We start from the raw sequence: 18,224 nt of genomic DNA on the forward strand, positions 1-18,224 counted from the left end.
TTTAAAAAAGACTTTCAGTATTTATCTTGTATTATGTTTGCTTAACGGAATCTCTTCTTTCTCTATATCCAGGTTGTCACATTACTCAATGATCTGTACACCTGTTTTGACGCCATCATCGATAACTTCGACGTATACAAGGTAAGTCAGGATGATAACAACAACTATGGAGTCTTTGTTTCCAATCTGGTTTTGATGTCATATGCAAATAAGCTACAGGTTAGATGGCAATTAAATTCTTCTCCCGAGCTCCTCCCACAAAGCAACAGTTAAATAAGACATAAACAATAAAAAAAAATAGACTATATAGACGTAAATAGAATTGTATACAAGAACAGAATGTATCTCACTCTCAACCTTCAAATCCAGTCTGAAAACACACCTTTTTAAACTGGCATATTCAATATCTTAATAATTTTTCGAAACTGATTGTTGTTTTTAAGTCTTTGTTTTTAAGTCTTGTATTACTGTGTGATCTTCTTTGTTGCTTGTTTTTAATTATGCTCTGTAAGGTGTCCTTGAGAGCTTTGAAAGGCGCCCATAAATAAAATCCATTATTATTATTATTAAATGTAATATTGTTCAGTAAGATACAATTAAATAAGGTTTATTAGTGATTTTTTAATTTCATCTTACTGTACAATATGTAATGTTACATTCTGTTCTTGAATATTTAAATATTAAACAGTAAGATTAAGTCTTGGACGTCTTATCGATGCTGCTATATTGTATTGCCATGTCATAAATACTTGGGTATTCTACTCTTACTCTTGCACTTTTCTTGCATTTTATGTATTTGTACTGCTATGTTTGTAATTTTCTTAATGTTTTATGTGAAGGACTGCGGATGGAAAGTAGCTCAAAGCTAAATCCGGCATATTTACATTTGGCACATTTAATGTTTCATTAATGTGCAATGTCCCTGCCTGCCAAATAAACGAATAAATAAAAATAAGATGTGCTTTTTGGAATCCTACGAATACCATTTTTTTTTTTTTTACATTCTATCCCTTTTGATTGGTCGCTCAGGTGGAGACGATCGGCGACGCCTACATGGTGGTGTCCGGGCTGCCGGTGCGGAACGGGAAGCTGCACGCCAGAGAGATTGCTGGGATGTCGCTGGCGCTGTTAGAGGAGGTCAAAACGTTCAAGATCCGGCACAGACCCAACGACCAGCTGAGTCTCAGGATAGGAATACACACAGGTGAGTCAGAGCAGCTGGGCACATCTGCACCGAGGTCACATGGACGCTCTCAGATTTGACCTCTCATAATGGCTGAAGCTCATCCTGCTGAGGTGTCCTTGAGCAAAGCACTGATGATTCAAACCCAACATCTATTTTCTGCTTTTTTCCATTGGTATAGATTGTTTTATTGCCACAGTGGTAAAAAAGGTATTTAGATATTTTCTAACTTACAGGTAAAAATATAAAAATTAAAATGTTTATCCATTAGTTGATTTACATTTGTATTAGCAAATAATCTGAATTTATAAAGTAATTTAAAATGTAAAATGAATGAGTAAAAAGTACAATACTTGCTTCAAAAATAAAAGTAAAAAGTAACCCTAACTAACACCAGACCTTTTTGAATTGTTGAAGAAAAATCTGACAATTCAAATATTGTTATTATTGGAACATAATGTATTTTCTTGACACGTTGTTGTCCATTCCTTCCAAAAACAAGAATGGGCTGATTGAAAATTGGTAACAACACATTTTTCCCGCCAAAGAAAGTGAGAAATAATTCTCCCAAAATGGGACACACAGGAGCACATTGCTTTATCTCCTCTTGTGTTTTATCGCAATGTTTGCACAGCTTTCAAAACAAAGAAGATGTTGGCTAAGATAAACTGTAATTACGGTATGTGTAAAGAGGCAATAATGCATTCCACAACTAGATAAGATCGCTTGTTAAAATGTATGGTACACATTTGTATCTGCCTCCTTTCAATAAAGCCTTGTCCTCTTGACTCAACTCTCAACATCTGAACAATCATTAAAGCGTTTAGCGAGGTGTATCTCGTAAACTGGCAGCAGTGTGTATATCAAGTGCAGGGCGGTTGTGATTTGTAACGTCCCACCTCTGGACATAAACACTCCGGATGTTTTATCTTGACCTGTCTGCGGCATTTAGTCCGATGTCATTTACAAGAGGCCCCAGTCACAATATTTAGACTGTGTCATCAGCTAATGGGCGCACAGTTTGAATTAATGAGACACTCGACATGAAACAGGAATGGACCAGTGTGCGTAGGCTGGTATTATCCGAGTTAATAATTCATCCTTTCCATTTGTGTGATGAGGACAGCAGTTTCTAGATATTGTTAATATTTTGATGTCTGACTTTATGTTCCTTGTGCTTTTAGGGCCAGTTTGTGCCGGAGTGGTCGGTTTGAAAATGCCCAGATACTGTTTGTTTGGAGACACTGTCAACACGGCATCTCGAATGGAGTCCAACGGAGAAGGTCAGTATCACTGTCCCTGTTTTTTGTTGTTCTATTTTTATTTTTATTTTCTATAACCGATCTGGATTCTGAACATAGTGTACACCCATCTATGTTACAGTGTTTTCTCTGAGTTGTTTTTAGGTATTTTCAAGGACTTTCACTGTTTACTAAATATATCTGTTATCCAGTTTTGCCATATTGCAATTCTACTACTGTGTTCTGGTAGAAGGGTCCTGTCTGGTAATTCTTTGTTATTTATGTCCCTCTTTTACCCTATAAGGTTTTATTTCTTCTTGTAGGTTTTGCCTTTTTGTGATTTTTGGCACCTTAAAACTTCTATCGGATGTGACACATTTTTCTCCCAGGGTTAGGGTTAGGCTTAAACTGAACTCATACTAAAAGCCCCTATGCCCAAGTATGGAGTCTCATATTTTACAATGCTCAGTCATTTCCGAGAACATCTGGGCACAAAACATTGCTTTTGTTGGGGACTATTTTCAGCTGTGGATGAATACACATTTGATGTTATCGTGAGTATTTATAGCTGCAGGTTGGTGTGTGTGGGATACAAACTACAATGTGGGTTAATGGTAATGAAGAAACATGCAACCCAGTGCAACTCTGTGGCTCATTTACTTCTTTATCAAACTAAGTATTTTTTTTATTTATTATACTGTATTTTTCTAATATGGACCAAAGGGAGAGTGCTTGAATGGTTGTTGCCAAGGAAACAGTTCATGGGGATCCAGATACACAGTAAATAAGCACTTTGTTTGAGCAGTAAATCTAAAGAGAGCATAATAAGATTGAATCTATATTTTTGTTGAACTAAACTGACATTTGTTCTTTTATCCTTTTAAAAGAAGCATTCATCAGTACAAATATTGTTTCGAAGCTGAGTATAAGACACACTGCAGTGACAGGAGCCAGTGTTATGGAGCTGTGGTTGGATAGTTTGCGAGTGAATCATTAGACGTATTGATTAACTACCGAGCCGCTTCCTGTATTGTGCCTCCTCTGGTAAATAATTGATAGCATTACAGCTAATGGCCCCTTAGCCAGCGATAAAGTGTGCAGCCTGAAGCTCCACCGGCTGAGTCTGACATCTCAGCGTTGTGTGCATTAATTGGACAAAACAATACCGATTTTCATCGCCGTTAGCATTTCAGATATTTGACAGGACTGAATTTAACTGCTCGTCTCTGGTGGCGATGATAATAAAGTTTTCAGCTGTCCTCACAGTGTAAAATGCTCAGTGTTTGTTGTGCTCTCGTTGTGTTCTGCAGCCTTAAAGATCCACTTATCCTCGGCCACCAAAGAAGTGCTGGATGAGTTTGGTTACTTTGATCTCCAGTTACGAGGAGATGTAGAAATGAAGGTAAGAACTTTGCTTTTTTTTTAGTGACAGAGTTGAAGTGCCAGAAAATAAGCAAGCATGAAGAAAGGCGGTCAGCTTTTGTCTGTGCTACCATAACAAAAGTTCAAACAAATGAAACGTTGCTTTATTGTCTAACAGGGACCAATATTTACACAGAAACATCATTTGAGAAGACTCTGACCATGTAGTCATTCGTAAAGTGTTTTCTGAGCTGATACATTAAGTTAGAAGTCTAGTCTTTTTCTCATAGACTTCTACACAACTGGACTTCTATTCGCAACCAGTTGCCCCCTGCTGGATATAGGAAAAGAATGCAGGTTTAGGCATTTTAAAATGGCAAGTGTAAAGATGTGTCTAATTCTCCTCTGATTATGCACGAATGCTTTATATGCTGGGAAAAGGTGGAGGTGTAAGCTCAGCTGCTGTACCCATCAGGGTCACCCTTAAACACAGCCTAATAGGATATCACCCCCACGTCCACCATCTCCATGGTTGAACCTATTGATTTCTGTGTTTTTCAGGGCAAAGGCAAAATGAGAACGTATTGGCTTCAAGGGGAGAAGACTGATTTGTATGTTGTCTGAGAGGCCTGCTGATAACGTGGCAGCGGCGGAGACGACAGCAGGAGCTCCGGTGGCCGAGCGAGCCACTTCTTTATTTGTTCTAGAATAAGTCCTTATTGGTTATTTCCGTGCAGAGGAAAACAGAACGACACCAAACGACAAAACCAGAGGGAAATCCAGGTATATTTACTACCTGCAAACTGTAACTGCAAAGAAGAAGAAAAAAGTATTGTAAAAGAAGATCCTTTATGTCTGGAAAGTGTGTACTTTTCACTGATACATTCTTATTTTTTGTGCCTTCTATATTAAGATTTGTATAATGTGTTTGGAAGTCAATGATGTATTAATATTTACATAGAAGTTTGGAGGCACGGCTTTTGCCATCGATGTCACTGCAGGGGTTCATAAACCGTGTTACACAGTACAAGATAATATGTATATATGTATATCCAAGATACTGTAAGATATTTTGTTCAATAAACTGAGTAAAACACTCTTTTTTCCATTCATGGACCAGGCGGTATTTTTATCCTTTTGCCTTTCAGTGTGTGGTCAGTTATTGACGTGTACATCCATAAAGAGTGTAACATGACAACGGCAGAGAAGAGTCTGTTCTGTAATGCACTCAGGTTACATTTCATAATGTGAGCTCTCTGGATGTATCTGGGCCACGTTCTCCTGACAGTTCTCACCCTGATGTTTCCATCCAAGTTTAACCCAGATAACATTTATAAATGACCTTGTGCTGTCCGTCCCCCGTCTCCAACACACACACACACACACACACACACACACACACACACACACACACACACACACACACACACACACACACACACACACACACACACACACACACACACAATATTGGTTGTACCGCTAAGATTTGCACATTGAAAAGTCTTCTCGCTGTAACCTTTAAGGGAATGTCTGCTGAAATGAACCTAAATAATTTATTGTCTATTTTTGTTTTCCAAGCTCTGCCCTTTTTATCAAGTCCTGATAATAAGATAAGGTTCATCTGATGAACATTAGCATTGTCAGTTTACATTTCGAAAGGCTGCCATAGTAATATTACAGATAAACATGTGCAGCCTGATTGCGTGCAAGAATGTGTACATATCGGGGAAGAAGTGTGGAAGTGTTGGTGGCAGGCAGCTGCCTGCGTGTTTGCTGTAATGACATCCCCGCTCATTAGCTGCTCATTATCGGTTGTGAAACAGGGGGCATGGGCGCTGTGTGTGGCCGTGTGTGAGTTTTTATCTCTGCAGGAGAACATCCTCCCCTCCTGCACGGCTGTAATTACCGCTCATTGACACACCGCCTGCTGCAGCCACAATGAGCGAGTGATGGTCTCTGCTGGACCTCCTGCTGACCCGCTGACCCTCCTCACAACTGACTAGTGTCATCTGTCATCTCTTCATGTGTTATTTTCTACCCTTCTTACAGCAGAGGACCTTGAAGTTCAAAGACTCGCAGGCGTACTGCAAAGAACAGTTGAATCCTTTAAAAATTGTTTAGAACATCTTAAGTTATTGGGTGATTCCATGTTTTTGAGACAGTGTTAACCTGCATTTGGGTTGGGGGAAATTAATCGTTTTCAGTGATAATTAAGGCTTTTAAAGCTAGCGATTAATCAGGAAACAAAAAAATGATCACGTTATCAGGTTTGACCCCAACTTCCTCCTGTAATACCAGCACAGATTTCTACCAAAATGCAGAGAAAGCTAAGGAACTGGAACAAGATACATGTTTTGCAACGACTGAGATCACTGAACATCAGTTAGCAAATATAACCACCTCGGTGTGGCAGCACAGATGTGATCAATATGGAAGAAAGGCTTTTTGCTGAAGCATATATGCTCAGACAGTTTCTTGAAGTTGCACAAGGGTGGGAGAGAGGGGACAGGGTCACCTCTGTAGGAACAGATAAGGATCACAGGATGATAGCAGTAGAGAAAATATGTATGCCTTGTGTTATACGGAGAGTGAACACAACAGCTCTCTGTGACAGCTGCTTTGCTGATGCTTCAGTTTAGTGTCGGAAAATCATGTTTTAAGGAAGTAGAAACCCTCAGATTTCTATTACCAGTTTGTCATGCTTTTATTACCAAGCACCGCACCTGTGTTTGTTCCCTCCCCCCCCCAATATAATTAAAAACTAGTAGTTTAAACGTGTGATTTATCACGATTAACCACAGCTTCCCTTAAAAAAAATGTCATCGCAATTTCTTTTAGCCAAGAGATAAACAACATAGATACAAAACTAAAATCAAAGAAGGGGAACAAAGGTGACATCTTGCTATTACATTTTAAGCCAAGCCTTGTCTTTAAGAAGCAAATGTTTGTTCTATATCATCCAAGGATATAAAGAAATGTTTGGAGAAGAAACCTACATAAATATCAGCTAAAATGACTTGTCGCCATAGCTACCGCCTACTAATCCATGCTGAAAGAACAGAGAGGGTCGGCAGTGCATGGACTTGTCCTCTGAGTGACAGAACACATGTGAATCTGTACCACACTAACAATGTTTTTGGCATGTGCAGGTCTGTGTGGAGGTGGAGGAGCGCTCTCTGTGCTGCTCACTGATCCCCAGAGGATTTCTTGTTGTTTCTTCAAGGACAGTAGCAAAGATATTTACAATGTGTGGGACGAATGTGTGGCTTTTTGTTGCTTGGCATCGTTCGATTGCAATAATTAGAGGTTGCCAGGGCCACAAAGGAATGATGGAAAAAAGATGAATGGAGAAAGCAAAGCTTGGTCAGGCAGAGGCAGAAACAGAGGAAACAGAAAAAAGGAACATGAGTCCAGCTATTCAGCGTCCTGCAATTACTGTCGCCTTGAAGGAAAATCTAACTTTCAACAACAAGACCTGAATTGTGTTTAGCATTACATAGAATCGTTTTTTGCAATCGATGCGTAGCAGGTTTTAAGAGATAGTTTGGATTTGTTGAAGCAAGGTTATATGAGGTCATTTTATTTAGTCCGTATATTGCTTACATGCAAGGGCAGTCACCGTTAAAGTGCTATTTTGGACTGAGACTTCTGCCGTTGCTTATTATTCACTGACAATCCATGTGTGATCCATTAGCTAAGCATGCTTTATTCTTTGCAGGGCTACGTCGTGTTTAGCAGCAATTTCCTTCTGACAAATATAACTGTACTATAAGCATTTAATCAAAAAGTGAAATGCTTTGACACAAGTATGCCTGACTGAATTGAGACAATAGAGGTTTCTCAATACTCAAATTTCCCCTCCTCGACTCCTCGACTCCTCGGTCCTCCGGTAGTGACCCGGAAATTAATTTCAGCGCGCCATTTTGAAGGATATCTCATTTCTCTAAATGCACTTCGAGGACCGAGCTTCGAGCATTGAGGAGGCTCTCTGGAGGAGCTATAACCGAGGAGACACTGATGCATCCTCCACGGCTCCTCCACGGATGCATTTCCGGGCACGGTGAAGGCGTGACGCACGGCCGGACTTATCTCAGCCAATGACAGCTCTGCATGCATCCCTTGGATATTATTTTAGTAACTGCTTTCATCGCAACGCGATGTTTACAGTGAAAACAGCTGTGAGGTCCGTGCAGAAAGCAGAGCAGTGTGTAAAATATATATCACTCAGTAGAACAGGCCTACATTACTTTCTGTATTTGTATGCTGTAGTTTAGTAGATATCTACAAACAAAGAGTCAATATTTTTCTAAGACCATTTATTGCTTCACATAATAAAATACACAACGGCTGTAGCCTGATTATGCTTTAGGAGCAGTAGGTGTGTGTGGTACAGTGTGTAGGTGTGTGTTGTACAGTGCGTAGGTGTGTGTGTGGTACAGTGTGTAGGTGTGTGTGTGGTACAGTGTGTAGGTGTGTGTTGTACAGTGCGTAGATGCGGCGGACAGACGGGTCTCAGTTGGTTTTGTGTCCTATGCTTACTTTTAATACTTGTACAACTTTTGGCCCGTAATTTTCCAATTCCCCATTTCAGCGACCAGAGAGGGGGGGGGGGGGGGGGTAAGTTCCTTAGCTTTCTTTGTGTTATTATGAGAGTGCTCTCATACTTGTTTGATTCTGAAATGTTATATTATATATTATATAAATATGTGTGTGTGTGTGTATATGTCCGCATCTGATGCCTGTTAGTGTCTCATTATAGCTACCGCACTGTCAATGAATTAAAAGTAAATAGGCCTATAGCCTATATAAGTCGTCATGAACACATCTGTCCATCAGAGTGCTGCTGTGCCTCCTGTCATCATTAATGGACGTCTCTTTAAAATGACCGCCCAGAGGAGAGGAGTTTTCATTTCTCTAACCGCCTGCTGCTTCCACTCCTCTCTTCTCGGTTCCCCTCCTCAGTCCTCCGCTCGCATCTCCTGTGGGCGGCACCAAGTCTCGAGGAGAGGAGTCGAGGATAGGAGTTGAGGAGGGGAAATTTGAGTATTGAGAAACCTCTACAGTGTACATCAGTCACTAGTTGTTGGAGCAGAGTTAAGTAGAGAAGGAGCTGCCTTGATTGACATGCAGGTGTGCTGATTGCTGATTATAGCAAGGTGAGTAGTGAGAAGGAGGGAGGACAGAAGGGGTAGGGAAAAACCATCAAACAGATCAATCCAAAACACAAGTCACTCAAACTAAAAAGTAGAAAACATAATATTAAAGATCTCCGATTATACTGTTTCTCATCAATATATTATAGATCTCAGATAAATACAAACATGTCTCTGAAGTGTTTGCCTCGAAACACCAAACAGATCATCGCAGCATCCCATAATCCCCTCTGTTTCAGCCCTGTTTCCAAAGTGCTGATTCTCTGGCCGTTTCTCAATCGCGAGGATACTGGCTTGGTAGTCGCATACTTCCAAGTCACTTCCTTCAGAAACGAAGCAAGTATACTTCCAAGCCACGGCTTCGGAAAACAAAGAAGAATGGAACAGGCTAACAAGTGTGCCACTCTCTCTAACGGTTTCAACATAAACTGTACCGAAAATAAATACCTCACGATGTCTATCTAATTATGAACTTGCTTTACTTTCACGGAACACATTTTTGGTGATAACAAATGCAACAAAGTAACATATTTATGTGTGTGTGTGTGTGTGTGTGTGTGTGTGTGTGTGTGTGTGTGTGTGTGGGGGGGGGGGGGCGGGGGGGGTGACCTTGGTTGGTGATTGGCTAATGGTTACATAAGCCAAAAATCGTCATGACATCATAAAGTGGCCAAAATCTGATCAGCTCATTTTCAGAAAGGTTTTTATAGAAATGGATCAGGACAAAAAGAGAGAGAATCTTTTTTCCTGAAACTTTCAGAATCTCTTTCCACAGAGGGGACACATGTTGATGTAGAAGAGACATGAAGAAGAGGATTTTGCATAATAGGTGACCTTCCTGCGTTTTTTATCAAAAAAGCTGTCTATTCTGTGTAACTGTTCACTGAGACATTAACAGAGATAAGATCATTAAAAGATGAGCCAACCTGTTGCTGGAGTTAAAAAATAAAATGTGGCAGAAGTATGTACATGTACGTAATGTTTAAATTAGTACTATATTTATTCAACACTCAATGTGAGGTGTGAACATTTTGCATTTAAATACACACAACTAAGAAAGGAAGAAAGAAAAAGAAAGCACCAGGTCTATCATACAGCCTACCTCAGATTTACTACATGACTGATATAAAAAAAAAGAAATGTGATGCAACTCATACAGGGAACGTCACGTGATGCAGACCAGTTTTTTTCTGCAGTATAAGTTGCCATGGCAATCTAGCCAGGTTAAAAGAGAGACGCCTTCGTTATATAGAAAAACTCTTTAGGTCAAACATACTTTGCTAACCCTCTGATCTGGCTTTGTAGTACACCCCCCAAAGGGTGCTGTGTGTGTGTGTGTGTGTGTGTGTGTGTGTGTGTGTGTGTGTGTGTGTGTGTGTGTGTGTGTGTGTGTGTGTGTGTGTGTGTGTGTGTGTGTGTGTGTGTGTGTGTGTGTGTGTGTGTGTGTGTGTGTGTGTGTGTGTGTGTGTGTGTGTGTGTGTGTGTGTGTGTGTGTGTGTGTGTGTGTGTGTGTGTGTGTGTGTGTGTGTGTGTCTGTGTCTGTGTCTGTGTGTGTGTCTGTGTCTGTCTGAGAGAGATAGTGAATGTGAGTGACAGAGAGAAGGTGGAAGCTGGAGCATTATATAGCAAGTTATTTATAATATGAACTTGAATGTTGATAAGCTTCAAACTATTGGGTACAGCGGTATGAGCCACACAGCACTACATCAGCGGGGGAAAGACCCTGTGGAGGTTTATAAAGAAAGGCTTTGGGCGTGAGGAGCTCTGACAGGAGGTGGGTATCTGTTCGGGCGTTGACTTTAAATATCAACATTTCGTTTTTTTATAATTGCAGACTCCAACTTTTAGAGAATTTACTTAATGTGAATCTTTCAAGTTCGGTGATATTGTTAATGTGAAATCATCATAATTAGTTAACTGCAACTCCAATATACACCAATAGTCAAACAGCATTACCATCTCTATGTTGCTATGCTCCATATCATATCATGTGTTTTTGTATCAAGATAGTGTTGTTTATAAAAACTAATGCGTAAGAAGCAGTGTGTGTGATGCAACTCTTGTAATTCTTGCACGCACTTCCAAATCTGTTAACAGCTGCTGAGGTTGATGCTCTAATGGTGACAGGTCCTACTTTCATACACATCTTAATTACGCTCAACAACATTCCATGTAAATGAAACCCACTTTAATCGACTAATCCAATGTGTTTCCACTCCATGACAGCATTTATGTTTGTTGTTATAATGTTGACACGTACATGTAATAATGTGGTAAATATTTCCAGAAGTGACAGCAACAAACTTTAACAACAAGTAATGCAGAGAGGAAAAAAATACATGATATATCAGAGGATGGCCAGAAGTAGAGCAGCAGTAAATTAAACATCAGGATGATCTGGTCCAGAAAGGGGAATTAGGAGTGATGAGGCTGCTCTGTTCATCTTTCTAGTTGTTGTTGATTGGCTGCAGTCTGCACTGTGTCACTGTTAATGCTTTGGGTCAGTGCTGACAGATTCAGTAAATAATTATTTTTAGGAAGCCAAATGTTTCTCAGCAAACCAAACTGTTATATGATTTCGTTCAGAGATAGACAGATGTTTAGCAGGTTTAAAGGGAAAGTTCAGATGTTTTGAAGTAGGGCTGTATGAGGCACTTATCCATAGTTTTAGGGAACAGTATTTTAGCCAGCTAAAATATGGCAAATTTAGAAATCAATGTTGAAATGTATGGTATTAGTGACTTATTAAACAACAAAGTCACACAGGAACACTAATTAACTGATTGAAGCAGCGTGTCTCTTGTTCTGCGAGGTTGAAATACCGTTTCTGTCCATGAAGATGTAAACACTTAAACCGACATTGATTTTTCTTAGATGGTCCTAAAATACGTTTACCTGCTGCCTGCTTCTCCAAACTAGTTGCGCGCTGAACGTCATCTACTGTAGGTGTACACTGACTATGATCAAGTATCTCATTCAACCCTCAAATACCCAAACTATGCCTCTTCAATCCAAACCTCAGCATACTGACCTTTACTCAGATGAGCGTCTGCTATGCATTTATGTCGTTTTTCTGAAACCATATAGAAATCCTTTTTTAATAACAATCAGTACATACTGTATGGAGAGCAGATATTTAAGGATGCACTCATGAAAAGAAGAATTGTAATGTTGTAGTTGGAGCTCAGTATGTACTATAAACTAATGATTGTTTTCATTATTGATGATTCTGATGATTATTTTCTCCATTGATTGATCGTTTTGTTTGGTTTGTGAAATGTACTGTTTGTTTGTCTGAATTAACCCAGAGCCCAGGGTGACACCTATATGAACTGTAGTTACAATGACCTGAACAGAAAACAGCCAGAGGGCGAGTGAGGGACTTGACATTTTGTAATACATTTATTTAAACTCTACTATTAACTATAAGGTAGTTCATGGTTTGTGTTAAGCTAACATAAGCACTCATTTGGTAGACAAACAGAAAAAACAGGCAGCAAACCCCATATGATGTTTAACAAAACGCTTAGCTAAGCTTAGCTACATTCCACTTATGGTTGTGTTCTTATAATGTTATGGAATTTTTATGAGCTGTTTGCCTGGGTTGGATGGCAATAAGCTTATCTGTTGGGATCGACGTACTAAAACTAAATACAAATCCTTTTTTAATAACCGTCTTTATGTAGAGCAGATATTCAGGGCTGAAATGCTCAATTCTCCGCCTCCGGTACTACAAATCCTGCACCTGATTTCAGATTGAGCATGACATCTAATAACAAGAGATGTGCTCGTTGTTAAGCATAACAACAACCTTTACAGTGGGTAATGATTTAATATAAAGTGGTAATGAAGTAATGTAGTGTGATACTCTGACATACGGTCTCAGTTATCAGACGGGAGCTCCATTTCATCCAGTCGCTGGCTGATGGGGGTGCTGAACAGGGCTGACTTCCTGAAAGGTGCTTTCACGGACGGTACGGCAGTGGCACCCTGGGACACAAACGAAAGAAACACGAAAAATGTCAATGCCATCATCCATCATTTAAGCCCCTGTCACACTGTCCCGAAATTGACACCCGGTGGACACACGATTAAGGAAATGTTCAAATTCGGCTCTGATCGTAACAACATCGGGCCATTCGTGAGGGCATCTTAAGCCATCGTATGACTGCCGGTGGAGTTTCTCAGGCTCCGGCAGCAACTTCGGGAGCGGCAACTTCGTAAGGCACTCGTGAGGGCATCTTGTCAAATCGTGAGGGCATCTTGTTATCATCGGTGCCATCGGGCATTCACTCTGATCGGGGCGAATGCCCGATGGCACCGATGATAACACGATGCTCTCACAATGGCCTTACGAAGGGCAAAATTGACACACGAATTCAACACGAAAATGAACCTTCGCAAGGTCCTTCGGCAATTTTTTGTCATGCCAAAGATTTTGCCACCGCTCACGAAGTTGCTGCCGGAGCCATAAGAAACTCCACCGGAGGTCATACGAAGACTTAAGATGCCCTCAAGAATGTCCCGATGTTGTTACGATCAGAGCTGAATTTGAACTTTTCCTTTATCGTGTGTCCATCGGGTAGTTTTATTGCACAACAAAATCATGTAAACATATTATGTAAATAACCCAATTTGTGTTCTGTGAAACTGAAAAGGATATAATATATTATTTTGAAGGCGAGTTGACAGGAGGTTGTTGTTGCTATGGAAACAACATTACGGAGAAAACTTAATATCTTCTACATATAAAGACGGATAAAGTAAAGAACAAAGTCTGAAAATATCAGTACAGTATCAAAGTACTTTAACATAATCGTTTTTGTTACTTTCGTTGCAGTTGTATGTCTTAAATGTAATGTAAATGTTGCCTTCATGTGTGGTTCGGGGCCATCTCCCTGCGAAATTCACAATTCCATATTCGTGTGTCCATCGGGTGTCAATTTCGGGACATTGTGACAGGGGCTTTACAGAATGCTTCTGTACTCGCTGTCTGACAGAAGACACCGATAAAACATCACAAAGGAGGACACTTCACAGAGGGAACAATGGGAGCTTTGAATGCAGAGTGTATAATCATCCTCCTCTCAACATTGGTGGATGTGTGCAATCTCTGCCCACATTAGGGACTGTAGGTTATTTAAAGAAATAAGGGAAAAAACAGAAAACATGATCGGACATTAAGGTGGGGTAGGTAATTCACTTCAGAAACACTTTTTGTTATATTCCATGGAATGCTCTTAAAGGTGGGGTAGGTAAGTTTGAGAAACCAGCTCGAGATACACTTTTTTTTATATTTCATGGAATGCTCTTAACATCCCGATAGCAATGAATATCCTAAGTGCTTTGACAAAACATCCATAAAAATATGTCATCTGTGGAAGCCGTAGTACTGTAAAAAGCACGACAATTATAACTATAAATGATAACTGGATGGCCTACCTGCCTGTCAGCCTTCCATCTCGTGCACAAACTTATCTCGTGCCCTCATTGGTCATGTGCGCATTCGTGTGTGTTGGAGGAGGGGCTCTGTAAGGAAGTCTGAAGGAAGGGGCAGATTTTTTTCCGTTGTGTACTTTCAAATTCTAGCGCACTCGAGCTGGTTTCTCCATTCTTACCTACCCTATCTTTAAGCACAGTGGTCAGCATCAGGGAGAACAAATACTTTGAGATAATCTATTACTTTTGGCCCATAATACATGAATGTAATGTATTTAATATACAGGGGGGGTGGGGAGGTCTCCCAAAGGCTGGGATTTAGGAAGCATTCAGCTGTCAGTTGTCTGTCAGCTAGCCCTTAACGTGGAGGGGCAAACCTAGGTGGCTCCATCGGTCACAGCAAACAAACAGTTGGAATAATCTCACACACCTGTATCCGCTGGCAGTTTTCACTCCAAAATGTGATGGCCTGGTCAGATTTGTAATTATGAACCTGGAAAAAGGCAACAAAGGAGTGTTTTAATCACAAATGCACTGCACAACAGAAGATGTTGTTCATGTTTCATAACAGCCGTCTTAAAGTAACCCCCTCAATCCTTTACAGGCGAGGCATGACTTCTTTAAGGACATCATGTGGTATCTGTGAAGAACTGAAAAGCAGAGACGGCTGTAGAGTAAAATAATGTAAAATAATGTACTTGTGATCTGCACCATTTTATATGTATTTGTTGTTCTCTTCCCAGACGTCTCCTGGTCTGAATAGCTTCTTTATGTTGCTGTGTTGATATTCTGTTGTTTTTGCTATCAGTTTCCCTTTTGTAATAAATCATTTTGACAACAAAATGGTGGGAAATGACTGAATATTTTTTTTTTTTAAGTTTTCAGAACAGTCAAAGAATGACACAAATAAAACAACACTTGGGTCGTAGTATGTGGAACAAAGTAATGATGATTATAGTTAGGCATACGCACAATCTAACCAGTGCAGATAGCAGTGTATTAGGAGAGGGGAGGAGGGTTATCTTGCAGGCAAACGCACAACAAAACAACTCGTGTGTTTAGGACCAACATGACTTCACTATGGAGTGTTTCTTCTTGCGGGTGATTCCATGTGTTCTGCTAGATTATCGTGGGGTATTTATTACCCCACACTCCCGGCATTATAGTCATTAGTACCACATGTGCTTTTCCTGCAAGTCAAAATGTCTGCCATTAAAGATCTTTGGATTAATCAACTAATCATTTCAAAACCTTTACACGGTCAGCGGCCTGTTTCCGCCCCAAATGATCATACTACTGAATCTGGAATCTAATGGCGTCGTTATAATAATACGTCATTCATTCATCATAATCAAGCATGCTCTTAATTCGATTGGCTGGTAAAATAAATAATGCTGTTGCAAATCTACCAAACAAATATAAAATTGGGGAAACATACTGGGCTGTTCTTTTAACAACAGTCCTAACATTAAAGTTAGGGTTAGGCACTAAATACAACATATTGTTTATGGTAGTACATGATACTTCCTCTCATCACTACAGTGAACCTGCAATACACACAGATATAAACACTTACTTGGGTTGTTTCAGGGGTAAGAGGCACAAATCCCTGTACACAGAAATCCCTCTGAGTTGTGGAGCAGAAGTCAGTTTTGGGAATTGGTTTGTTCCTTTCAGCATTAACCTTCTCTCTGTAGAAATACGAAGATATCAGCCTCAGTTGTAAGCATTGTTAGAAGGAGCACTGTGATACTCAAACTGCCCGTAAAATATGTATGAGTATAGAGGAGTTGTGTGGTTGTGGTCTTATAATGTTTAAAGTGAAAGGCTTAAGACTCAATGATGACACACTGTCCGCTTTTCGACATGATGCTTTGTAGTCTTTACGAGCTGTTAACTCGTGCGGGACGGTTATAAACTCATCTTTGGGGATCAACGCAATGAACACCATAAAGATGATTGACCTTCATGCAAAATAACATCATAAATCTGATTTAAAAGGTATTACAGCTGTGATTGAACAGTGAAAAAAGGCCAGACTTGTAAATATGACATCACTTTCTCCTGCGTGTTGCGCTCAGGACATGGTCAGCCAGTGTTCTCCGTTCCCATAAACAAACCACTTCCAGTAAGACTTTCTTTAAGATCAAGACTTGCTTCATACTTGACTTACCTTATCCTCTGGGCGTTATGTTTTTCCAAAAGCTCGCCTCTGATGCCTAGACCATGGAAATATAAAAAAGAAACATTAATGGGCAAATCATCTGAAAAAGATTTACTGAACAGAGGGAAAAAAATCTAAAACTAGAGGAAAGGGGGGGGAAAGAAAAACAGGCAAAGGATACATAATTATGTAGAATTCTGATACTGCATGTATGTCAATGTATAAAAATGTGCATATTACACCATGCCGTTAATAACATAGAGGGCAACCTTCAGTGGCATGTACAAAAATACGGTTTTATGGTAAACAACACTTAGCTATTGAAATACAATACAAAACAATGTAGCTGTAGCCAACTATAAAGCAGTTGTGTTTATAATATGTCGCACAGTGATTAAGCATAGGTAACCTAGCTCATCTGATTGAGCAAAAAATAATGGGTAAAGTAACACTATACTATATCTTTTCAGACATGTTTATTCAAAAGAGAATTCAAAACATTATCCAACAATATTTGGCTGCTCCCCTGCAGTCACTCTGAGAAAGCCCTTTTGTTCACAGACCCATTTTCGATAAGACCTACATCAAATCTTTTCAACACTTCTGAACACACATGCCTAGCCTATTGATGAGTTATAATGGTATGTTGGTACTGTTAGTGAAAGACACGTACCCCGCAGCCTCACCCCAGGACCTTTGGGAGGAGTGAAATTTGCTCTCAGCGTGGTGACACTCTCCATTTGAGACTCCTGGTCCATTGTGATGATCCCTTTGTGTCCATGTTTTTGGATTTGTGTCCTCGTTTCCTGAGTGTCAACATACTCCATGGCCCTCTGTATAAATGGACACAGGGAGGGTTTAGATGGGGGGGGGGGGGGGGGGGGGGGAATCAACATTTATTTACCTTTTATAAGCATGTGTCAGCTTAGAAAGTAATTTCTTTTAGGTTTTGAAGGTAAGGCAGACGGCAGAAAAGTCTTAAAGCCATTATGACAAAGACACACAACAAGGAACAGTGATGGAAAAAGTACTCAGGTCTTTTAAAATTACCTATACCATATTTTCAAGTAAATCTGTATTGCTTAAAAGTAGAAAGGTATAAGCATCAAAATATATTTAAATTACAAGTAAAAGTATTTGTTATGGAAATCATATATCATATTAAATTACTGCAATGTGTTATTACCATAAGGACATTATCATGACTGACTTGCATGCTGGCTAACTGAAATAGCTCACTGGAACTCATAACGTAAGGAAACGTGGGTTTTTCGTGCTAAAACAATCCTACTCTACCATAACAATGGTCTAACGTTGTGAAATATCATAACAAGGCATACCAGTAATATGACGTATTTTATATGACGTATTCAACTTAAAAGTTATACAGTGAGGTAAGGTTTGTTTACACACGGTTAGCTTACATTAACAAGCACTCTTGGGTGACGTTTGGCGGCTAACATTAGCCAGGCTAGCTTCTCAGTTACTAAAGTTAAGGTAAAGTAAACTCACCTCTTCCACCCAGTTGTGCAGCATACATTTACCAACTTTATTTCCCACCGCGGCGGGCTTCTCTGCCATTGTGCCACCAATATAACTAATAAGCTTGACTAAAATCGACCAAGTTGTGCATGAACAACACACTGAAACCTGTATCTCTATACTAGCACGTCCTTTGA

The 18,224-nt window shown here is 39.9% G+C and overlaps 2 protein-coding genes across 2 annotated transcripts in view; one reads left to right on the forward strand and one right to left on the reverse strand.

The window, feature by feature from the left end:
• Positions 1-4,896, forward strand: part of npr2 (natriuretic peptide receptor 2) — a 58,436-nt gene extending 53,540 nt beyond the window's left edge. The window contains exons 18-22 of the mRNA XM_079656732.1: positions 73-141; positions 1,030-1,204; positions 2,368-2,466; positions 3,735-3,826; positions 4,348-4,896. Of these exons, the coding sequence (XP_079512858.1) occupies positions 73-141; positions 1,030-1,204; positions 2,368-2,466; positions 3,735-3,826; positions 4,348-4,410 (498 nt within the window). The 3' untranslated portion in view covers positions 4,411-4,896. The remainder of the gene's footprint in view (positions 1-72; positions 142-1,029; positions 1,205-2,367; positions 2,467-3,734; positions 3,827-4,347) is intronic.
• Positions 4,897-12,317: 7,421 nt separating this feature from the next.
• spag8 (sperm associated antigen 8) lies at positions 12,318-18,224 on the reverse strand. The gene is made up of 6 exons (XM_079660282.1): positions 18,058-18,224; positions 17,219-17,378; positions 16,555-16,600; positions 15,958-16,072; positions 14,812-14,874; positions 12,318-12,932 (listed from the first exon to the last, which is right to left on the reverse strand). Exons 1-6 carry the CDS (start codon positions 18,124-18,126, stop codon positions 12,825-12,827), a joined length of 561 nt encoding a protein of 186 aa, XP_079516408.1. The 5' UTR covers positions 18,127-18,224; the 3' UTR covers positions 12,318-12,824.

The sequence above is a fragment of the Notothenia rossii genome (assembly GCF_949606895.1).
Source record: "Notothenia rossii genome assembly, chromosome: 11".
Lineage (NCBI taxonomy): Eukaryota > Metazoa > Chordata > Actinopteri > Perciformes > Nototheniidae > Notothenia > Notothenia rossii.